Genomic DNA, 23380 nt, shown 5'->3' with positions numbered 1-23380 from the left:
ATCTAATGGGGGACACAGCCTAGGACCTCAGGGATCGCCCAGTTTTGTGCGGTGATCTGGTCACCACCTTCCAGGGACTCTCGGGTGGGTGAGGAGCGTGGAGGTCTCATTGGTGTACACTGGGGAGCGGTGGTCTTGACCAGTGGAAAGTTCGACAAAGCGGGGATGCACCCCTCCACGTGTCCTGTGTGCCTGGTGAAGGCGGTCACGCTGGACCCCGCCTGTGGCTGAGGAGCGTGTCTGCGAGTTCTTTTAAAGGCTCTCTTCGTCAGAACTGCTGAATGCTAGCAGGAAAGCAGAGCCCAAGGCAGAATCACCCGGGAGAGGGGTCTAGGCCGTTCTCTCTGTATTTCTCCCCCAACAGAACCCTCAACATGAAGACCCTCCTGCTGCTGGCAGTGATCATGGCCTTTGGTAAGCGTTCATCCTACCTCTCACCCTGGCGACTCAGAGGGTGAAGCATCTGCTTACAATGCCGGAGACCCGGGATAGATCCCTGGGTTGGGAAGATCCCCGGGAGGAGGGCAAGGCAAGCCACTCCAGTATTCTTGGCTGGAAAATCCCTTGGACAGAGGAGCCTGGTGGGCTTCAGTCCACGGGGCCGCAAAGGGTCGGACACGACTGAGCGACTTCACTTTCACTGTCACTCACCAGAAGGGCCACAGCCCAGGGAAGGAGGCTCCTTCATTCCCAAGGCTCCCTTCCCCCGTGTCTGTCCTCCTCCCCATGGGAGGAAGACAAGGACTTTTGTGGGAGGGGGAGCGGCAGAGAGAGGCGGAGGCGGACATGCGGTCCCAGGCCCCATCTCCAGGCAGTTTCCTTCCAGCCCCCCTGCAGGTCCGTGGAGCGTTGTGGAATTTCGCGGCAATGATCAGGCACACGACGGGAAAGTCAGCCGGGCTCAGTTACGGAGCCTACGGCTGCTACTGCGGACTGGGTGGCCGAGGGGCCCCCAAGGATGCAACAGACTGGTGAGCCCACGTGTGGCCCAGCTGGGGGCGGGGGGCAAAGGCTCACGCGGGTGTGCCCACGTCCGAGACCAGCAGCGAGGCGCAGCTGGAAAGGCAGGCGTCCTGGCGGCATCTGCGCTCTGAGCTAGTCGCTCGGCCCTGGCTCTCTGCTCGGGGTCAGGGTGGGGGACCACGGGGCACCGGGCTCCCCGGAGCGCTGGGCGGCCGTCCCCACGGCTCAGCCTTGTGACAGGTGCTGCTGGGCCCATGACTGCTGCTACAAACAGCTCAAGCATCACGGGTGCGGCACCAAGTTCCTGAACTACGACGTGTCCATCCGCCGCGGTCAAGTCACCTGCGGTGAGAACGAGCCCTGCCCGCTGCACCAGCCTCCTCTGCGCTTTCTCCTGGGGCCGCTGCGCTGGGCACCAGGGCCAGATACAGGGGACAGGGCTCTGCCTCAGGGGGCTCACGGGTGAGCGGGAAGTGAGGAAAAGGGAAAACAACACGGTAGACTCCGATATGCAGTAAGGAGAAGGCGGGGCTCTGAACACAGCCTGGGGGCCAAGGGAGGCTCCTCAGAGCGGTGACCTGCAAGCTGCATCCTCGAGGCGGAGAGGAGTCAAGGGGAAGCGGGTTGGGGCGTCCCCACAGGAGGACCCGGCAGGCCCGGGGGCCAGAGGGAGCTGTAGCAGTTCTGTGCTGCGGAAGGGAAGCGTGAGGAGGAGACAGAGCGGTGAGTGAGAATGCTGGAGAGGAGGAAAGTGTGTGTTCTGTTTACGCTTTGCCCTAAAGAATTAGCGCGCTCCTGGGGAAGGAGTGGCACGACCAGACTGGCATTTCAGAGGACGTGCTCTGGCTGAGGCTGGGTGGAGACCGATGGAAGGGGCTGTGTGGTCATGATGCAGACAAGAGACGGGCAGCCCTTTCCCTCTAGCCGTGGTGGTCAGCCGGGGCAGCTTCTCAGCTGTGTTGCCGAGGATCCAGTCCTTTCCCAGCCTTCTGCTCCGCCCTGCTGTCAATGTGATTCCAGGGCACGCTTAGAGCTCCAAGCGTTGCGGCTTCACCCTACAAAGGAGGTTTTCCTTTACAAGCCTCTTTGCAGAGAGAGGAAATTCATCCTTCCCGGAAGCCCCCAGCAGACCTTCCCTGTGGTTCATTAGTCAGGGCAAGATCACGTGCTTCCCCTACACGAATTCCTACAAAGGAAACAGGGATGACCACGACCTCTCAAGAACCATTCCCCGGCTCCGGGGGCCAGGGACTTTGCACCTGAACACATCTAAGAAAGAGACAGGGGCTAAGAGAAAGGCTTTTCACAGAACCCCAGTGCTCAGCCGCTGGTGTTCTCATGACACTGGGTGTGGGCTTCCTGAGGGCAGAATTCTGTCTCCTCATCAGCCAGTAATATCTGAAGGTCAGTGCTTGTCCCAGACTAGAAGCCCTGGGAGCACAGGGGCTGTGTCTCGTCCCTCGGAATTCCCAGAAGGAACCATAGAATATTAACAAATCCCCACCCTGTTTTTATGTTCTTGTGGTTTCAGAGGATCGAGGTGTGTGTAGACGCATCGTCTGTGAATGTGATAAAAAAGCGGCCATCTGTTTTGCAAAAAACCAGAACACCTACAATAAAAAGCTCCAATACTACAGCAACCTTTTCTGCACGGGGCGTGCCCCCCAGTGCTAGAGGCCCCCGACCCCGGACCCCTTACCACCCAGGGCTGAGTCCCCACTCTGGCACCCTATTCCCTGCCCTAGCCATGTTCCCTCGCAAATGAAGGAGACCCCCTCTTCCAGCCTAGAGTCAGCCAGGAGCCCTTCTCTCCCCCAACATACGCCTTCTATCTAGAAAGACAAGCGCAGATCTGGGTGTATATGCCAAGCTCCTTGCCCCTGCTTCCTTGGACAGCCAGAGATTTTGTTCCTGGCATTGCCACTCTTCTTCAAGTCCAAAGTCATGTTTAGCTGTGGCAGCTACACTCCGGGTGGGCGCTTCTGAATAAAACAATTTATTTGGCAAACTGTATGTGAGTGTGTTTCTCTGTGTGTGTGTGTGTGTGTGTGTGTGTGAAACTCACAGGTACTTCTAGTGTGAGAAAAAACTACTACAAGGGAACAGCATGCAAGGGGGTAAAAACATGGGCCTCCCTGGTGGCTCAGTCGGTAAAGAATCTGCCTGCCATGCAGAAGGCCCGAGTTCGATGCCTGCTTGGGGAAGATCCCCTGGAGAAGGAAATGGCAAACCACTCCCGTATCCTTGCCTGGAAAATCCCATGGACAGAGGAGCCTGGCAGGCTCCATGGGGTCCATGGGGTCCCAAAACATTGGGCAGGACTGAGGGGCTGACACTTCACTCAGTGGCAGACTGGCTGAGTTGAATCCCCACCACCACTTCCCTAAGCCTCAGTGCCCTCATCTCAATGGAGATCAATTTGTCCCAAGTGCCCTGGCTTACTGGGGAAGTTAAATGGATAATGGACATAGACCACCGGCTCTGACATGTCTGCCTCGGTCCTTATGGTTATAAGAAAAACCCAGCCTTTCACCTCTCCTACCCTGGGCAAGAGAAACTCCCGCTGGCCTGTTGAGGAAAAACAGAAGTGTGGTTCCTGATGTTTGGGGGGGATCTATAATCCAGGTCTTCTGTGAGACACAGTCTTCTATGTTGTCGGCCCAGAGGAGGGTCAGTGTAATGCTGGCCACCGATGGGACTCTCAGGGCATTTATCCCCTCACCCAGGGCTGGCTTCCTGGGCTTGTGACCCAGGCAGAGTCCCAGTGGGCACTTCACCTAGATTACTGCTCTGTCCCAGCCATCGCAAAATTGTTAATGACGTGGAATCCTGCATTTTGTTCTGCACGGGGGCCCACAAAGTAGCTGATTCATCCCTTACCTGGATGCTACATCCCCTCTTGTCATCCAAGGCTCCTCTGAGATGGTCCCACCTGGACCAGAATTCTTCAGTAGTCTCCACCAGAGCTGCTGGCTGTGTACAGTGGGGAAGGGCTCTAGGAAACAGAGTCTGTGGTTTTCATGGGCTAAGTCCTTACCAGGAAGGAAGAGGACTCTTGCCTTCTTCCCACTGGGCCCTGCTAACCTTCCAGGACATGAGACCTCTCCCTTCTGAACCTTTATTGTATTTCATTGAGGTTTCTGTTTATTCGTTTCTTACGTAACTTTCTTATAAATGTATTTCCACATTAGAAGTTGTTTTTTTTTTTTTAAAGAGTATTAAATAATATTTCCTGACAAAGGAAGATTAGGAAAGAGTACAGAAAAAGTTCAGCCACAATTCTGATTTTGGAAACAATCACTTATATGAAGCTATCTCTTCTAATTATTGATAAATGAAAACATTTCTGAGTGTTGACTATCCTGTTTGAGCACGTCCATCCCATGGAAAGTAACAGGACCTCCCCCGGGATGCTCCCGCTGCCCCTCATCCGTCTCTGTTGCCTCTTCCCTCTTGCTTCATCACCACCTAACACTCCACAGGTGACTCTTGAACAACAAGGATTTGAATTGCTCAGGCCCATTTATACATGGATTTTTTTTCAATAAACAGACATATACACTACAGTACTACAAAAAGATGACTTAAAACTCAACATTCAAAAAACTAAGACCATGGCGTCCAGTCCCATCACTTCATGGCAAATAGATGGGGAAACAGTGACAGACTTTATTTTCTGGGCTCCAAAATCACTGCAGATGGTGACTGCAGCCATGAAATGAAAAGACACTTGTTCCTTAGAAGAAAAGCTATGACAAACCTAGACAGCATATTAAAAAGCAGAGACAATACTTCCCTGACAAAGGTCCATCTAGTCAAAGTTATGGTTTTTCCAGTAGTCATGTATGGATGTGAGAGTTGGGACATAAAGAAGACTGAGCGCCAAAGAATGGATGCTTTTGAACAGTGGTGTTGGAGAAGACTCTTGAGAGTCCCTTGGACTGCAAGGAGATCCAACCAGTCCATCCTAAAGGAGATCAGTCCTGGACATTCATTGGAAGGACTGATGCTGAAGCGGAAGCTCCAATACTTTGGGCCACCTGATGCGAAGAACTGATTCATTAGAAAAGATCCTAATGTTGGGAAAGACTGAAGGCAGGATGAGAAGGGAATAACAGAGAACGAGATGACTGGATGGCATCACCAACTCAATGAACATGAGTTTGAGCAAACTCCAGGAGATGGTGAAGGACAGGGAAGCCTGGCGTGCTGCAGTCCTGGGGTCTCAAAGAGTCAGACACAACTGAGTGAGTGACAAGAAGAGTACCACATAGTCTGAGGCTGGCTGGAGCCGTGTACACGGGGCGTCACAGATACTGAGGCCCACTGTGAAGTTACAGGCAGGTATCTGACTGTGCAGAGGGTCAGTGCTCCTAACCCTCATGCCGTTCAAAGATCACCTGTGTATCATTCACCTGTTGTATCTTTTGTTTTATAACCTGTCTCTCTCCACTAAAATGTAGGCCCCATGAGAGTACTTTTGTTTTTTTATTAATGTACTCCAAGTGCTTAAATTAGTGCTTGGTGAAGGTGGCTGTCAAGAAGCCAGACCACTGATTTTGAATTGGTGGGAAAAATCCTGGGAAGATGAGAAAAGGCAAGACAGTGTGTGACATCACCAGAGTCCTTGAGTGCTGGAGCCTGGACATGATACCAGGGTCCACCAGGATATACGGGGTGGGGCATGTTGCCTGCCATAGAAACAACAGTATTCCAAAGCTGAGGTGCTCAACAGAAGGCCAAAGTCTAGCGCATCACCTCTGTACTTGCATCTCCGCCTAAGGCAAACGGATGTGAGAGCAGAAATCTGTTGATGGAAAAAAATACAGAACCTAAACATTGAGAATTATGCTTTACTGGGGGCTTTATGGAGGACTTCAGCCCAGATACATACTGTTGGCTAGGTCTGAGGACTGTCCTCAGGGGTAAGAGAGGAGCCGGGATAGGTTGGAGTTTTTACAAAAATAGGCAAACAAAAAAGCCCAGGTAGTTAAACACCAAAAGATACCTGCCAGCTAAAGGAAAACCAGATATCCCAACGTAATGAATTTGGTGCCTTTCTATGCATTAAAAGATGCCAGGGTCTGGAGTGGATGCGGTCATTCCTGTGATACGCACCCACCCACCTGGGGCTGGCACCCTGTTTCCCTCCGTTCTGAGTCCCCTCGGGGGGCGCTGTCAAGGGCGGCTGTTGGCTTAATGGCCACAACATGTTTGCTTACTGAGATGGCAGGGGGCATTCTTTGTCCACAAATCCCTTATTGCCAAGACCCACAGGGATCTTCCGAGGCGGTGTCATTTGCTAGAACTTTGTACCAGGTACCATGACCTGAGTAGCTTAAACAACAGAAATTTCTGGTCTCTCAGTTCCGGAGCCCAGAAGTCTAAGACCAGGGTGCCAGTGAGGTTGGTTCCTTCTGAGGTCTGTGGGGGAGGGTCTGTTCCCTCATCTCCCCAGGCTCTGGTGGTGACCTGGCCATCTTTAGGGTTCCTTGGTGTACAGAAGCATCCCCACCTCGTTCTCTGCCTTTACCTTCACGTGGAATTCTCCCAGTGAAGACGTCTGTGTGTCTCTCTGTCCAAACTTTCCCTCCTTCTAAAGACACCAGTCACCCTGCCTTAGGTCCACCCTAATAGCCTTATCCTAACTCATCACCGCCACAAAGACCCTCTTTTTCAAATAGTCACATCCTGAGGTCTTACTGGAGGTCAGGATTCAATGTAGGAATTTGACGGCAACACGAGTCAGCCCTTAATGCAGGTCTAGCTCTTCAAGGAAACTATATTCAAGATGAAAGCGGCCTGAGATGGCTGCTAATAGATAGGTTACTGTAGTGTAAAGCCTGACAGGTGTGTTGGTTTTTTGTAAGATATTTTCCTGATAACCTTGGATTGGTGCCTGATAACCTCTGGTTGCTAGGCATCCATGTCAAAGATAGCTATCTAGAATCAACATCTTGCCAACCACACCTTTATTTTCTAGATTTTGGTTAATTTGACTATTTGGGCCACCTATTTTGTTTTGCTTTGCTTTTTTTCTCTCCTCCTGTGCTTTACATTACTGTTCACGTATTTTAAATCCACCAATTAAGAGTGAACCAACAAAAGCCTAGGCCCCCACCCTCAACCCAAATAAAAGCAGAACCCCAGACCCAAGATCGCAGGCTCTCTCTACCCTCGAACTCGCTGCGGGGCTCCAGCTGCGCTGTGTAACTTCCAGGTCCTATAAAAAATAAAGCTTTATTCAAGGATTTCTGATAATTATCATGAAAGGGTGTCATGCAATCGTAACAACCATGAGGTCTAATCCAGCACAGTCATAGTTATTGATAGTCTGAGACCACCGTGCTTGCTGCTCACTGATCTCAATGATCAGTAGTTTAAGAAACCAAAGTGTATTTCTCACTCATGCAAAGACCACTAATGTCTGAGGATTCTCCCAGTCAAGGGTCCTCCGTGCGATGACTCAGGGACCCAAGCTGCCTCCATCTTCTGATTCCACCATTCGGGGCACAGGAACTGGGGCCCAGGACGTGGTCTTTACCTCACTTCAGCCTGGCGGTGACCCTCAGCACTGACGCACACGTTTTGCTGGCAAGATTCAACCTCCTGAGCTTAACCTGGAGGGGGGCCTGGAGAAGGTGGGGAGCAGGCATTACGGGGATGGGCACCGTAGCCTCTGGTCTCTGGCTTTTGGAGGGTGGGTGTTGGGGACTATTAACTGAAGGTCACGCAAGCTAAAGTCTTAGCAGTGGTGAAGGGCTTGAAAAAGGCATCAATTTTGGAAACAGAATCACTGTCTGTCTGAGGCTGAAGAAGAAAGAGCAACGGATCCCAGGAGCATCAGTCAGCTCCATCTCCAGACAGGTGAGGCCTGGGGATGGGTGGGCGGCAGTACATGCCTGGGGTGAGCGTACCGGGACCCCTGGACAGTCTCTTGCTTTTTCTAGAAGGGGAGGAGGAGGAAGAGAGGAAAGAGGAGCCAGAAGAGTAGGTGCAGATGCTGTTCCAAGTCAGGCGAGTAGGTGTCATCTGCCCCACTGCAGTCCTTTCCCTTCCGGGGTCCCCGGGGTTCCTGGGGGAGGGACAAGTTCTCATCACCTCCTGAGAGGTTCATGGGGGCCCTGGCATTTTTGTGGAGGCTTAGTATGTACTTCTTGAATGACTGGTTTATGGAATGAATGAATAACCCCAACTGCCCTGATTCTTATTCCCAAGTGGTGTCTTTAGCAGCAGAAAGGAAAAAGCCTTGGTCAGCGGCTGATGGCCCTTGCCCTCTCCTGGAAGTGGGTTCAGGAGAGTCACACCCAGACCTGGTTATGGGAATTTATTGACTCAGAGAGAGACCCACAGGAAAGATGACAAAATAACCTACAATTTGGCATCAGCTAATGGAACATAGGATGGAAAAACCTCAGTTCTGTACTGCTGATGAGAAGGGAAAAAAGGAGGATTGCCTAGGGGGAGTGGCATTCCAAACTACAAGTCCACCAACTAAGGGGGTGTCCCCACCCCACTCCCACCCCACCAATCTCCAAGCTCCCAGAGGGATCAGCTATTTAACTGGAGTTCAGAATAAACAAGGTGGTCACTTGGAGACACCAACTCAGGATCCTCTGAAAAGTAAATAGCCAGAAATGAATATCCAGTCTCTGATCACTGGCTGCCTTCAATGGTGTCTATAGTGTGTGTGTGTGTGTGTGTGTGTGTGTGTGTGTGTGTGTATACATGTGTGTGTGTGTGTACCTGCATACATCCATGAGCACAAACTTGCACTTGCCTAATTTGGTATGACAAGAGGGTATGTGTGCACAAGGGTATGTGTGCATACGTGAATATATTGTGTAAAAGGATGTCCACATTAGTAGATGAGTGTAGAGTGTGTGTGTGTACATATGTGTGTGTGAGTAGCTGTGTATTTGTGCATGTACAAGTGAAAGTGAAAGTGCGTTGCTTGGTTGTGTCCGACTCTTGGTGACCCCACGGACTATACAGTCCACGGAATTCTCCAGGCCAGAATACTGGAGTGGGTAGCCTTTCCCTTCTCCAGGGGCTCTTCCCAACCCAGGGATCGAACCCAGGTCTCCCACACTGCAGGCGGATTCTTTACCAGCTGAGCCACAAGGGAAGTATGTACACATGTAAAGGTTGAAAGAGAGGGTGCTGCTTTAGTTTTGGAGAAAAACACTGCGGATCACTGCAGAAAAACCCTGATCTCCATGGGCAGAATTTGCAAGCCTTGACTCCAGTGTGTGGGGGGGAGTAAGATACACCTGCTGCAGGACACATGCACAGTCTACGACCTCTGGGATCTCCCGGTTTGGTGGGATGACCTGGTCACAACCTTCCGGGAACTCTTAGGTGGGTGAGGAGCATGGAGGTCTCAGCAGCGTTCAATGGGGGGATGGGGTTCCTGACCAGTGAAACTCAACAAAGCTGGGAAGCGCCCCCTCCACGTGTACTGTGTGCCTGAGGAAGGCAGTCACGCTGGACCCGCCTGGAGCTGAGGAGCGTGTCTGCGAGTTCTCTTAAAGACGTCTTCATCAGGATCATTGAATGCGAGCAGGACAGTGGGGGCTGGGGCAGATGCTGGCAGCACCTGGGAGGGTCTGTATGTAACTCTCCCAACATGAAGACCCTCCTGCTGCTGGCGTTGATCATGCCTGTTGGTAAGAGTTCACAGCGACCTCTCACCAGCAGGGGAACAGCCCATGGAGGGAGGCACCTTCACCCCCAGCTTCCGTCCCCACTGCATCTGGCCCTCTCTCAGTGGGAGGAAGAGAGGTGGTTGTCTTGTGGGGAGGGGGAGAGACAGGGAGGACACAGCGTCCCAGGCCCCATCACCAGGCAGCGCCCTTCCAGCCCTGCTGCAGGTCCGTGGAAACTTGGCAGATTTCAGAAAAAGATCAAGTACATGACAGGAGGAGAACCTGTGACCACTGATGGCTTCTAGAGCTGCTCCTGTGGGTGGTGGCGGGGGATCCCCCAAGGACGCAACGGATCGGTGAGGCCACCCCCTGCCCTCCCGTCTCTGCCCACTTGTGGCCCCGGTTGGGGTGGGAGTCGAAGTTTCGTGTTGGTATTCCATGATCAAAGAACCCCAGGAAGTCCCCGCTCAAAAAGCAGCCAGCCTGCTAGAAACTCTGCTCTAGACTATTCGAATGTGCCTGGGTCTCTGCCCAGGGTCAGTGGGATGTGACCTGGGGCCCTGCGCTCCCTGGAGATTGGGGAAGGCGGGGGGCGGCCCCAGTAGCGCAAGCTCGTTGCCGGTGCTGCGCAGAGCATAATTGCTGCTGCAAAAAGCTGAAGAATCGTAGGTGTGGTACCGTGTGCCTGAAATAGAACTTTACTCTCCGCTGGGGCCTAATCGTCTGGGGTAAGAAAGAGTTCCACGCCTCCGCCCAGCCTCCAGTGTCCATCTCCCTGAGCGTGCTCTGTGCTGGGCACCAGGGCTAGATAGTCATTCAAAGGGACAGTGTCCCTGCCTCAAGGAGCTCACGGAGGGCCGGGGAGTAACAAAAATGAAAATACAGCCTGGTAGATTCTGGTAGGAAGTGAGGCAAAGGACTCTGAACACCAAGAATGGTGACCTCCAAGCTGAGTCTTCCAGGCTGTGAGGGGTTGGGGGAGCGAGGGTGGGGGACATCCTTACAAGAGGCCACGGCGGGGTCCAAGGGGCCAGAGGGAGCTATAGTCGTTCTGCGCTGGTGAAAGGGAATGTGAGGATGAGACGGAGTGGTGAGTGATGATGCTGGAGAGAAAGAAAGGGGCTAGGTCAAGTCTCCAAGACGATATTGTATTTAGATTTTGTCTGAAAGAATTAGGGGGTTTTCAAGAAAAGAAGTGACATATTCAGGTTTAACTTGCAGAGGACTGACTCTGGTTGAGTGTGGATGGAGACAGATGATAGGGGGGCCATCGTCAAGACGCAGACAAGAGACAGAAAGCTGTTGACCTTTAGCAATGGTGGGTCAGGATGCAAGGGGTGGAGAGTGCCACAAATAGGCCCTGAAACAGGGTCACCTGAGCTTGGTAGTTGGCTGGGAGCTGTTGGATGGCTATAGCACTGTGTGGGTGGAGGAGAGGGCAGGAACAAGTTGAGTTTGCGATCTTCCCACACCTAGGGAGATGAGCAGTAGGCGGCTGGATAAAGGAACACACAGATGAAGGGAAGGTCTGAACACAGATTCAGGTGGCCACAGAGAGCCAGGAGTTGGATGGACCCACCGATTTGATGTTTAAAGGCCCACAAAGGAGAAAAGCAAAGAGGTCAAGGAGTTGGGCCAGGAGGAGAGGATTAACAGCAGCCGGGGTTAACAGAGGGGTCCTCCAGGATAAGGGCTGACCGGGCTCCTTGGATTTAGAGGCAAAAAGACCACTGAGGACTTAGTGGGAGTTGTTCTCATGAATCTGTGAAGGCAAGGCCAGATTAGAGTGGGTTGGAAGGTGGGTGGGAGGAAGAGAGGTTGCAAAGTGTAGACAACCTTCTGGAGCAAGTTTGGCCGTGAAGGGGAGGAGAGGTGGGTAGTGGCTGGAAGGGATTGCCTAATGCCCCAGACAGCTGACTCAAGAGTGGGATTTTGAGAAACCAGGGACTTTTCCTCAACAGCCTGAGGTCTCTGAGATCAGAAATTATGTCTTCCCATCATGACCTTTCCATAAAGTGATGTATCTAGTAGGCTCTGTGTCAGTTCAGTTCAGTCACTCAGTCGAGTCCGACTCCATGGACCGCAGCACACCAGGCCTCCCTGTCCATCACCAACTCCCCCAGTTTACTCAAACATGTCCATTGAGTCAGTGATGCCATCCAACCATCTCATCCTCGAAGGCAGCGCCAGGGTGGGGCAGCTTCTCAGCCGTGTTGCCGAGGATCCAGTCCTTTCCCAGCTTCTGCTCTGCCACGTTGGCAGTGCGATTTCAAGACACACTTAGAGCTCCAAGAGTTATGGCTTCACCGTATGGAAGAGGCTTTCCCTTCGCACATGGCTCTTTTTGGAGAGGAAATTCATCCTTCCCGGAGGCCCCAACAGACTTTCCCATGTGGCTCACTGCTCAGGGCAAGGTCACGTGCTTCCCCTACACTAATCACTGCAAAGGAATCAGGGATGACCGTGATTGGCTTACACCCATCAAGAACCATTCCCCGACTCCAGGGAACAGGGGCTTTGCACCTGAACACATCTGCTAGGGCAGAGAAAAAGACAAGGCTAATAGCGAGGCTTTTCACAGACTCCCAGTTCATGGCTCGAATCCCCATCAGACTGGGTATGGACTTCTGAGGGTAGGAATTCTGTTTCCCATCAATCAGAATTATCTGGACATTGGTGCTTGTCCCAGACTAGAAATTCTGGGAGAACATGGGCTGTGTCTATTCCCTCAGATTTCCCATGAGAAACCCGAGAATATTAACCAACTATCCAGTGTTTGTTCTTCCTGGATGGTGCTAGTGGTAAAGAACCGACTTGCCCATGCAGGAGAAATAAGACACTTGGGTTCCATCCCTGGGTGGGGAGATCCCCTGGAGAAGGGAATGGCTACACACTCCAGTACTCTTGCCTGGAGAATTCCATGGACAGAGGAGCCTGGTGGGCTGTAGTCCATACGGTCACAAAGAGACAAAACTGAACTTGGCACACACATGCATCCCATGTATATTTTCTTGTGATTTCAGAGAATCAGGACTACTGCAAACATCAAGTGTGTGAGTGTGATCAAATAGCTATCATTTGTTTTACAAGAAACAAGAAGACCCATAATAAAAAGCTCCAACACTACAGCAACTGTCGGTGCAGAGGGAATACACCCAAGTGCTTGAGAAGCCCCTGAGCCTGGACACCTTGCCTCCTAAAGCCGAGTTTTCGCTTGGCGCCCCCTCCCCAGCCTAGCCACATTCCCTGGCAAATGCAGGAAACCCCCTCTCCCATCCCAGACACAAACCAGGAGCTCTTCTCTCCCCAGACAGAAGCCTCTGTCCAGAAGCAGAAGCTCAAGTCTGGGCGTGGATGTCCAGCCCCTTCCCCCTGCTTCCTTGGGAAGCAGACAGTTTTTCCACCATTTCACTCCTCTTCAAGTCCAACCTCAGGTTTTGCTGTGGCAGCTACACTCCTGGTTGACTCTCCAGAATAAAGCGGTTCACTTTGCAATTGTGTGTGTATGTGAGTGTGTCTGTGTGTGTGTGTCTGTGTGAGTGTGTCTGTGTGCGTGTGTGAGTGTGTCTGTGTGAGTGTGTCTGTGTGTGCTCCCTGGCTCTTCTAGTGCAAGAACAAATTAGTACAAGAAAATCCAGTGCAAAGGGTTAAAGATAGCAGCTTTAGAGTCAGAACGACTGAGTCAGGTCCCACCACCACTCCCATGAGCCCAGTGCCCTCGTCCAAGGAGACCACACTTTGGTACCAAGCGCACAGGCTGTTAAAGATGGAAAAGGGGTCCTGAGTGTGAAGCGCTGGGCCTGGCCTGTCTGCATCTGCGCTTCTCACTGCGAGTAAAACCCAGCCTTCCACCCTCCTTCCCTGGGCAAGAGCAGCTCCTGCTGGCCAGCTGGGGGCAAACAGCAAGCTGCTCTGGATCCGGGGGAGGCATAGTCCCGTCTCTGTAAGGCGTGTCCTCCCACGTTGCCAGCCTGCTGAAGGGGGGTCAGGGTACTGGGAACTCAGACCGCCACGGGGACCCTCAGGGCACTTCTCCCCTCACCCCGGGCGGCTTCCTGGGCTTGTGACCCAGGCAGAGTCCCAGTGGGCGCTGCGCCTACTTTGCTGGCCTGTCCCAGCATCTCAATGTGGTTAATGACGTGGATCCTGCATTTCATCCTGCGCTGGGACCCACAGATTACGTAGCTGGTCCTACCCTCAATGGGATGTTAATTCCCCTCTTGTTATTCTGGGTTCCCCTGAGATATTCCCACCTGGACCAGAATTCTTTAATAATTGGCATCAGAGCCGCTGGCTGTGTACAGTGGGGAAGGGCTCTAGGAAACAAAGAGTCCGTGTCTTTTCCTTGGCTCAGTCTTTTCTGAGAAGGGAGTCTTTCCTTCTTTCCACCGGGCTCTTCTGTCTTTACAGGATGTGAGAGCTCCCCCTTCTGGTCCCCTGACTGCATTTCAGTGAGGCTTCTGTTCATTTGTGTCTGACATAACTTTCTTGTAAATGTATACCCCAATAAGAAGGTTTGTTGATTTTGTTTTTGTTTTTTAAAGAAGAGTAATGAATATTTTTTCCTCACAAAGGGAAGATTAGGAAACAGAGTACAGAAAGAGTTCAGCCTAATCCTGATATTGGAAACAACCATCAACTCTTGACTCTTCGAATTATTAAGAATTGAAGAGTCCTTTCTGCGCGGTGACTGTCACCCATGAGCACATCTGTCCTCCGTAAAGCAGCAGCCATCGTCCCCGGGCCCCTCCCGGGACATCGTCCCTCGCGGCACCTCTCCGTCCCTGCTGCCCCGCTCCCTCTTGCTTCACATAACATTCCACGGTGACTCTACTTTTTTTAACCTTTCATTTCCTGTGGGGTGCAGCCGATTAACAAACAATACTGTGACGGTTTCAGGTGAGCAGCGAGCGAAAGGTCTCAGCCACACATACACATGCACCCATTCTCCCCCAAATCCCTTCCCACACAGCCTCATAACTTTAAGCTGAGTTCCATGTGTATACAGTAGGTCCTCATTGGTTATCCATTTTAAATATAGCAGTGTGTACGTGTCCATCCCAAACTCCCCAACTATCCCTTCCTCCACCCTTCCTCCCAGCAACTATAAGCGCATTCTCGAAGTCACAGGTGATTCTTGAACAAAAGGATTTGAATTGTGCAGGTCTATTTATACTAGACTTTTTTCAATGAACAGGCTCTACAGTAATGCATAATCCATGATTTGCTGAATTCATTTACATGGGGAATTGTGGATACCAAGAGCCCACTGTAAAGCTATGCACAGATTTCTGACTGCAGAAGTCCAGCGACCCTAACCCCTGTGTCTCTCAAGGATCAACTGTCTATCATTCACTTATTACGGCTTTTGTTTCACTGCCTGCCTCTCTACACTAAAAAGTAAGCCCCATGAGAGTATTTTTGTTTTTCCGCTAATGTACTCCAAGTGCTTAAATTAGCTCTTGGATGAAGGTGGCTGAATAAGATGCCAAACCATGGACTTTGAATTCTCAGGAGAAAACCCTGAAAAGATGGGGAAAAGGAGAGGCGTGTGTGACGTCACCAGAGTCCTTGAGGGCCGGGACCTGGTCATGATACCGGGGGCCATCAGGATGTAAGGCGTGGGACAGTCTGCTTGCCATAGAAGCAACAGTATTCTGAAGCTGAGGCGCTTATCTAAAGGCCAAGGTCTAGCCCATCACCTCTGAACTTCATGTAGGTCTAAAACTAATGTCCGTTAAAGCAAAAACCTGTTGATGGAAAAAAAAATGTAGAAGCTAAACATTGAGATTGTTTTATTTGGAGCCTTACTGAGGGCTTCAGCCCAGAAACAGTCTCTCATTACCTCTGAGGACTGTACTCAGGGGTGAGGGAGGAGCCAGGATATATAGGAGGCTTTACAGAAATAAATAAACAACAGCAAAGAAAACTTGGTAGTCAATCTTCAGAAGATTCTGCCAACTAAAGATATACCAGACATCTCAAGTTAACGAATTTAGTGCTTTTCTATACATGGGAAGAGGCACGAGTCTGGGTTTGAAGATGTCGCTCCTGTGATATGCACCTTACTTCCTAGGGCCAGTATCCTGTTCCCAGCCTGATTCCCCTCAGCGTGAACTGTCAGTAGTGGCTGATGCCTTGATGGGCACACATCCTATTTTACTGAGATGGCAGGGGGCATTCTTTGTCCAACATCCCAGATTTCACAGACCTGCAGAGATCCCTAGAGGTTTTATTATTTGCTAGGGTAGCGTACCAGGTACCACAAACTGGCACCAGTGGCAAAGAACCCGCCTGCCAGTGCAGGAGACATAAGAGACGTGGGTTCAACTCCTGGCTCAGGAAGATCCCCTGGAGGAGGGAATGGCAACCCACGCCAGTATTCTTGCCTGGAGAATCCCAAGGACAGAGGAGCCTGGTGAGGTCCCATGGGGTCCCACAGAGTTGGACCCGACTGAAGCAACTTAGCACCACACACTGCCAGCTGAGGAGCTTTAACAGTAGGAATATCTGGTCTCTCAGTTCCGGAGCCAGAAGTCTAAGACCAAGGTGCCCGTGAGGGTGGCTCCTTCTGCGGTCTGTGCGGGAGGGTCTGTTCCTTCCTCTCCCCAGGCTCTGGTGGTGACCTGGCCATCTTCAGGATTGCTTGGGGTATAGAAGCATCCCCACCTCGACCTCTGCCTTCGCCTTCACGTGGAATCCTCCCAGTAAAGATGTGTGTCTGTCTGTGTCCAAACCTCCCCTCCTTCTAAATCATCTGCGTTAGGCTTACCCTAATGGTATTAGTCACTCAGTCGTGTCCGACTCTTTGTGATCCCATGGACTGTAGCTCACCAGGCTCCTCTTTCCATGGGATTCTCCAGGCAAGGATATGGGAGTGGGTCGCCATGCCCTAAGCTTATCCTAACTCATCACCTCCACAAAGACCCTCTCTCCAAATAGAGTTACACCCTGAGGTCTTACTGGAGGTCAGGACTCCAATGCAGGAATTTGGTGGGAACACAAGTCGACCCTTAATACAGGTCTAGCTCTTCAAGGAAACTGTATCTTCAAGATGAATGCTTCCTGGGACGGCCATGAGTCTGCATAGCTAGGTTACTGTAGTGTAAAGCCTTGAACCCGAGCAGGACCCTCCGGTCTTCGTCCCACTGCATCCTCTGCCTGCCTTTTGTCTGTGGGAAACTCTTAGCCAGAGAATAAGTTTAATCAGAAAAGTGAGCACATGAGGAAACAAAGGAAAACTGTCAAAGGAGACCAAATAAGAATAATGTAACCAGTAAGCATAGCCAAGGACTTTCAGTTCCTCCTCAAGGCTGTAGATGATATTCTGAGCCATCTCCTGTGAGTTCATGTACGGATACTGAACCCCCCGCCAGGTGGAAGAAGTCACCTACAGGACGACCAGCCTCTAGCTGTGATATCAGCCGCCACAATTCTAAGAACTGTCCTCACGGAAATGGAAACCAACCAAGCCTGGAGCTAAAGATTCTTGTACCTAAAAGAATTGAGATCTACTGGCTAGACCACTAATGACCCATTTCCAGATGACCGTCCGAGCTGACTGTACTGTTTCTGTATAGCCCCTTCCCTCTGCCTACGGGCTTCACTGCTGGCTCGGTCGGTAAAGAAACATGCCTGCAATGCAGCAGACCCAGGTTCAATCTCTGGGTCAGGAAGATCCTCTGGAGAAAGGAAAGGCAACCCACTTCAATATTCTTGCCTGGGGAATCCCTTTGGACAGAGGAGCCGGGCAGGTTCAGTCTCTGGGGTCACAAGCGTCAGGCATGACTTAGTGACTAGCCACCGCCACTGGGTTCCTCTGTCTATGAAAGCTCCTGCCAGCAGATTGTCTAGCGGGGAGAGCAGGCATTTGGACAGACATCCGCCCTCTGCACCACCCACCACCGGATTGTCAGCGTCCAAAATAAAGCAAGCTTTCCTTTCTACCAACTGGCCTCTTTGTTGGCTTCTGAGCGGTGAGCAGCCGGGACCTGGGTTCCGTAACATCCTAACAGTTGTTTGGGGGCGTTGTTTGGGTTTTTGTAAAGTAAATTCCTGATAACCTTCAATTAGTGCCTGACAAGCTCTGATAAGTGCCTGATGTCCTCTGATTGCCAGACATCCACTTCAGTGATGGCTATCTAAAATAAACACCTTGCCAGCCGCATGCCTATAGCCACCTTGCCAGAGCCATATGCCTCCCCTCTCTAAGGCTCCTTTGTATTGGACATTTTGGTTAATTTGATTCTTTTGGGCCACCTGTTGTTCCTGTTTCCATGCTTTACACTGATGCTCACATGGCTTAGATTCACCAATAAAGGGTGACCACACAAAACCCTAGGCCCCGCCTTCAACCCCAATAAAAGCAGAACCCCAGAGCAGTGGTCTCCAGCCTTCTGACCTGCTGTGGGGTCCCAGGTGCGACGTGTCACTTCCAGGTCCTGTAAGTAATAGACCTTTATTCTTTCAAAACTTTCTGCTGATTACTGCTGAAGGGCATCTTGCAGGAGTAACAACCCTACTGTCTGGTCCAGCCCCCACACTGGTTTCTGAGGGGTTAGGATCGCCATGCAACAGTTTTGCTAGTCACTGACCTCGGTAGTCAGTGGTTTAACACAGCCAACTTGTATTTCTCGCCCAGGCAAAGACCACTGAGGGTCTGCAGAACTTTCTCCAACAGGCTTCCTCCAAGGACTGAGGGATCCAAGCTGCCTCCATCTTCTGGCTCCACCAGGAGGGGTGGAGAAAGACGGAGGCTTCACATATGGTTTTCACCTCATTGCAGCCTGGCAGTGGGCATCAGCATTGATGCCCACGTGTGTTCTGGCCAGATTCAGTCTCCTGGGTCTAACCTGGAGGGGGACCTGGATAATGTGGGGGAGCAGGCAGAATGGGGATGGGCCCCATAGCTTTGGCACACTGGCTTTGGGGGGATGTGTGCTGGGGAGTGTGAACTGAAGGTCATGAGAGCTAAATTCTTAGCAGTGTTAGAGGGCAGGGAAAGGGCATCAGTTTTCGAAATGAAAGCTAGTCTCTCTGAGGCTGAGGAAGAGAGAGCAGCCAGCCCCGTCTCCAAACAGGTGAGCACTGGGAATGAGGAGGCAGCAGTCTCTGGCTTTTCCCAGATGGAGGCGAGGAGGAGAGGAGAAGAAAGAGGAGCAAGAAGAGAAGGTGGAAACGCTGTCCTGAGTCAGGGGCAGCGGCCACCTGCCCCACTGCAGTCCTTACCCCGCTGGATGAGTTCTCACCACCTCCTGAGAGGCTTCCATGATTCTTGGGACTTGGCTGAGGCTTAGAACGTACTTCCTGTGAATGGCAGGTTTATGGGATGAATGAATACCAGTAAATGCCGTTTCTTATTCCCAAATAGCATATTTAAAAAAAAAATAAAAAACCTTGATCAACAGCAGATGGCCATTGCCCTCTCCTGGAAGTAGGTTCAGGAAGGTCACACCCAGACTCTATTATGGGAATTTATTCACTCAGAAGTGAGACCCATTGGAAAGATGCCAAAATATTCTAAAATTTTGGCATTGGCTAATGGCACATAAGTTTTTTTCTATCCTCAGCTCTGTCCTGCCAGCTGATAAGAAGAAAAAGGGTTGCCTAGGCGCCGAGGCACGCCAAACTCTTAGTCCAGTAACTGGCGATATCCCCACCCCATCCCCTATCCCACCAAACCCCAAGCTCCCAGAGGGCCCAGATGTTTAACTAGAGTTCAGAATAGACGAGGCAGTCACTTTGAGAAGTCAACTTGAGATACTCTGAGAAGTAGATAACCAGAAATGAATACTCAGTCCCTGATGATTGCCCGCCTTGACGAGAGGCTGTGTCCTGTGTGTGTGTGCATGAGTGTGCATGCACACGCAGGCACCTAGGAGCACAAGCCTGACGTGCCTGATTTGGTATGACAAGAAGGGATCTGTGCACAGATGTGTTGTGTGGGAACGTGAACATATTGTGTAAAATGATGTCTGCACTAGAAGATGAGCATAGAGTGTGTGTGCATACACAAGAGCATGTGCACGAGTAGGTGTGTGTTCTGTGTACAAGTGTTTAAGTGTGAATGAGATGGTGCTGCCTTAGTTCTGAAGAAAAACACTGTGGATCCAACCCCATGGGCAGAATTCCCAAGCCTTGACTCCAGTGCGGGGCTGAGTAAGCTGCATCTACAGGGGGACACACGGCCTATGACCTCTGGGGTCTCCCGGTTTGGTGGGATGACCTGGTCACAGCCTCCCAGGAACTCTCAGGAGGGTGAGGAGCATGGAGGTCTCAGCAGTGTATCGTGGGGGAAGAGGTGGTTTTGACCAGTGAACCGTGTGACAAAGCTGGGCCCCGCCCCTCCACGCGTCCTGTGTGCCCGATGGAGGCAGCCACGCTGGACCTCCCTGGGATGGAAGAGCGTGTCTGTGATCTCCTTTAAAGACTCTCTTCATCAAGACCGCTGAATGTGAACAGGACCGCAGGGGCCGGGGCAGAAGCTGGACCACCTGTTAGAGGATCTAGGCTGGGCTGTCTGCATTTCTCCCCCACAGAACCCTCAGCATGAAGACCCTCCTGCTGCTGGCAGTGATCATGGCCATCGGTAAGAACTGGACCTGAGCTCTGGCCATGAGGGGCACAGCCCAGGGAGGGAGGCACCCTCATCCCCCAGCTTCCCTTCCCAGCGCATCTGGCCCTCTCTCAGAAGTGGGGGCAAGGGGGAGGCAGGGAGGGGCAGAGGGAGGTGGTAGGGTCCCAGGCCCCATCACCAGCTGCTCTTCTTCCAGGCCTGCTGCAGGTCCATGGAAGTTTGCTGGATTTCCGGAAAATGATCAAGTTCACGACAGGAAAGTCAGCTCTGGCCAGTTATAGCCTCTATGGCTGCCACTGTGGTGTGGGTGGCAGAGGAACCCCCAAGGATGCAACAGATTGGTGAGAACACCCCCAGCCCCCCCGCCCTCTGCCCACCTGCGCCCCAGGGCTGCTGGGAGCTGGAAAGCTCCTGTTACCCCATTTGCACAGAACCCCAGGAAGTCCTGGATGAAAAAGCAACCAGACTGTTGGACATTCTGCTCCAGACTGTACCAATGTCCAGGGGTCTCTGTCCAGAGCACAGGCCTGAGAGCACAGGGCCCTGGGCTCCCTGGAGCCTGGGGAGGCAGCCCCAAGAGCATGGTCTTATCACAGGTGCTGCAGAGCCCATGACTGTTGCTACAGAAACCTGAAGAGCCGCGGCTGTCCCAACAAGTTCCTGAAATACAACGTTACTTACCAAGAGGACCAAATCATTTGCGGTAAGAACGAGTGTGACAACTCCTCTCAGCCTCCTTGGTTCATTGTCTCTCTCTGGGCACTCCGCTGAGCAAAAAAAGTGGATACAAAGGGACAGTGTCCCTGCCTCAAGAATCTCACAGTGGACTGGGAAGTAAAGAAAATCGACGTACAACACGGTAGACTCCGACAGGAAGTAGGAAAGCTGGCGGGGCTCTGAATACAGCCCGCGGCTCAAGGAAGCTCCCTGAAAGGGGTGAATTCTCAACTGAGTCTTCGAGGCTGAGAGGAGTCGGGGGAAAGGAGAGTTGGGAGCATCCCACAAAGAGGACACAGCAGAGTCCAACGGGCCAGAAGGAACTGCACCCATTCTGGGCTGCAGAAGGGAAACGTGAGGATGAGACAGAGTGATGAGGGAAGATGCTGGAGAGACGGGAAGGGGCTAGGTCAAGTTCCCAAGGCCGTGTTGTCTTTAGATTTTTGTCCTGAAGTGGTAGACAGTCCTTAAGGAAAGGAGTTAAAACCCAGAATTGCACTTCAGAGGCTCTGGCCAAGTGTGGATGGAGACAGAGAGAAGGGGGAGCCAGGAAAAGGATATTGCCATCTTGCAGAAAGGAGACGGGAGAGTTTGACCTATAGCAACGGCGGTCAGGATGGAAAGTCCTGTCAACATATCCTTGAGACAGAATCAGGGGGAGCGTGGTGGTTGGCTGGGTAGGGTTACTGGGAGTTGCTGCTTGGCTGTACTGCTGCTTTGGTGGTATAACGGAGAAGGGCCTGGTAGGAGAGAGCAGGAGGGGTTCCACTGGGAGTATGTTGAGCTTGGAAGCTTCCAGAACATCCAGGGAGATGGGCAGCAGGCTGCTTGTGAAAAAACTCACAGCTCAAGGGACGGTCTGGACACAGAGTCAGGAGGCAGCCGCAGAGAGAATTGAGGTACCCACCCATTTGATGTTTAAAGGCCGAGAAAGGAGCCTGATGAGGGATAGTCAGAGAAGGAAGGGAGGAGACAAGAAGGCTGAGGAGCTGGCCAGGAGGAGAGGATTAGCAGCAGCCGCTTTAATAGACGGGTCCTCCAGGAGAAGGGCTGACCGGGCTCCTGGGGTTTAGAGGCAGAAAGATCACTGAGGGCCTCAGTGGGAGCTGTTCCCATGGATCTGTGAGGGCAAGGCCAGATTAGAGCGGGTTGGGAGGTGGGGGGAAGTGAAGAGAGACTGCGAGTGTAGACAATGTTCTGGAGCGAGTTTGGCCATGGAGGGCAGGAGAGGGATGGGTGGTGGCTGGAAGCGATTGCCTAGGGCCCCAGACCTACTGACCCATGAGTGAGATTTTGAGAAACCACGGACTATTCCTCAACAGCCTGAGGTCTCCAAGATCAGAAAGCATGTCTTCCCATCATGGCCTTCCACAAGGCTCTGTGGCTTTAGCAGGCTCTGGGTGACAAGCAGCAAGATGCCCAGCTAACAGAGGCTCAGAGAGGGAGAAGTCTGACCCTCCTGTGACAGAGTCTGGGAGAGGGCAGTGCCAGGGCGGGGGCAGCTCCTCAGCTGTGTTGCCAGGGATCCAGTCTTTGCCCAACCGTCTGCTCTGCCACATTGGCGATGTGATTCCAAGGCACAGTCTAGGGCTCCAGGAGTTGTGGCTTCACCCTACGGAAGAGGTTTTCCTTTTGTGCCTCTCTCTTTCTGAGAGAGGAAATTCATCCTTCCTGGAAGCCCCCAGCAGGCTTTCCCTTGTGGCTCATTGGTCAGGGCAAGAGCACATGCTCCCAGACACTAATCATTACAAAGGAAACAGGGGTGACCACGGCTGGCTCACACCTATCAAGACCCATTCCCAGACCCCAGGGGCCAGGGGCTGTGGACCCGAACACGTCTGCTGGGGAGAAGAGAGAGACAGACAGACAGATTCACAGAATCCCAGTGCATGGCTGCTGGTGTCCCCATGAGACGGGGTGTGGGCTTCCCGAGGGCAGGAGTTCTGTCTCCCCATCAGCCAGCAATACCTGGGCATCGGGGCTTGTCCCAGACTAGAAACTGGGAAAACAGGGCCTGTCTTGTCCCCCAGGAACTTCCATAAAAATTCATGGAATATTAACGAACATCCATTCTATGTTTCTTTATTGTGATTTCAGAGGATACGGGTGATTGCAAGAGTCAACTGTGTCAATGTGATAAAATAGCTGCCAGTTGCTTTGCAGCAAACCTGAAGACCTATGATAAAAAGTTCCGCTTCTACAACAGGTTTCGGTGCCAAGGGACGACCCCCCAGTGCTGAGGGCCCCTCATCCTGGAAGCCTTTCCACCAAATGCTGTTTCCTTTCCTAGCACCCGACTCCCTACCCTAGCCATGTTCCTTGGCAAATGAAGGAAAACCCCTCTCCCACCCTAGAGCCCAGCCAGGAGTCCTTCTCTCCCCAGACAGAAACCTTCCATCCAGAATGAGAAGTTCAAAGTCTGGGTGTGTATACTGGCCCCTTTCCTCTGCTTTTTTGGACAGCAAGATTTTTCCTC

The 23380-nt window shown here is 52.0% G+C and overlaps 2 protein-coding genes across 2 annotated transcripts; both read left to right on the top strand.

Moving 5' to 3' along the window:
• Positions 1–374: 374 nt before the first annotated feature.
• On the top strand, positions 375–2637 carry LOC136163066 (phospholipase A2, membrane associated-like). Its single transcript, XM_065927496.1, has 4 exons — positions 375–414; positions 827–971; positions 1204–1310; positions 2495–2637. Exons 1-4 carry the CDS (start codon positions 375–377, stop codon positions 2635–2637), a joined length of 435 nt encoding a protein of 144 aa, XP_065783568.1.
• A 17522-nt stretch (positions 2638–20159) lies between these two features.
• Positions 20160–23144, top strand: LOC136163065 (phospholipase A2, membrane associated-like). Its single transcript, XM_065927494.1, has 4 exons — positions 20160–20199; positions 20384–20528; positions 20784–20890; positions 23002–23144. The coding sequence occupies exons 1-4, from the start codon at positions 20160–20162 to the stop codon at positions 23142–23144; spliced, it is 435 nt and encodes a 144-aa protein (XP_065783566.1).
• Positions 23145–23380: the final 236 nt, after the last annotated feature.

The sequence above is a fragment of the Muntiacus reevesi genome, chromosome 3, assembly GCF_963930625.1.
Source record: "Muntiacus reevesi chromosome 3, mMunRee1.1, whole genome shotgun sequence".
Taxonomy (NCBI): Eukaryota; Metazoa; Chordata; class Mammalia; order Artiodactyla; family Cervidae; genus Muntiacus; species Muntiacus reevesi.
Note: the sequence above shows the minus strand (reverse complement) of the source record. Positions and strands in the feature narration are given on the sequence as shown.

Bases quoted from the DNA above. Each gene is read 5' to 3' on its own strand.
- LOC136163066 (XM_065927496.1), top strand. From the start codon at position 375: ATGAAGACCCTCCTGCTGCTGGCAGTGATCATGGCCTTTG. The intron at 972-1,203 runs GTGAGCCCACGT...GCCTTGTGACAG, and splicing joins CCCAAGGATGCAACAGACTG to GTGCTGCTGGGCCCATGACT. The intron at 1,311-2,494 runs GTGAGAACGAGC...TTGTGGTTTCAG, and splicing joins CCGCGGTCAAGTCACCTGCG to AGGATCGAGGTGTGTGTAGA.
- LOC136163065 (XM_065927494.1), top strand. From the start codon at position 20,160: ATGAAGACCCTCCTGCTGCTGGCAGTGATCATGGCCATCG. The intron at 20,200-20,383 runs GTAAGAACTGGA...CTCTTCTTCCAG, and splicing joins GGCAGTGATCATGGCCATCG to GCCTGCTGCAGGTCCATGGA. The intron at 20,891-23,001 runs GTAAGAACGAGT...TTGTGATTTCAG, and splicing joins AGAGGACCAAATCATTTGCG to AGGATACGGGTGATTGCAAG.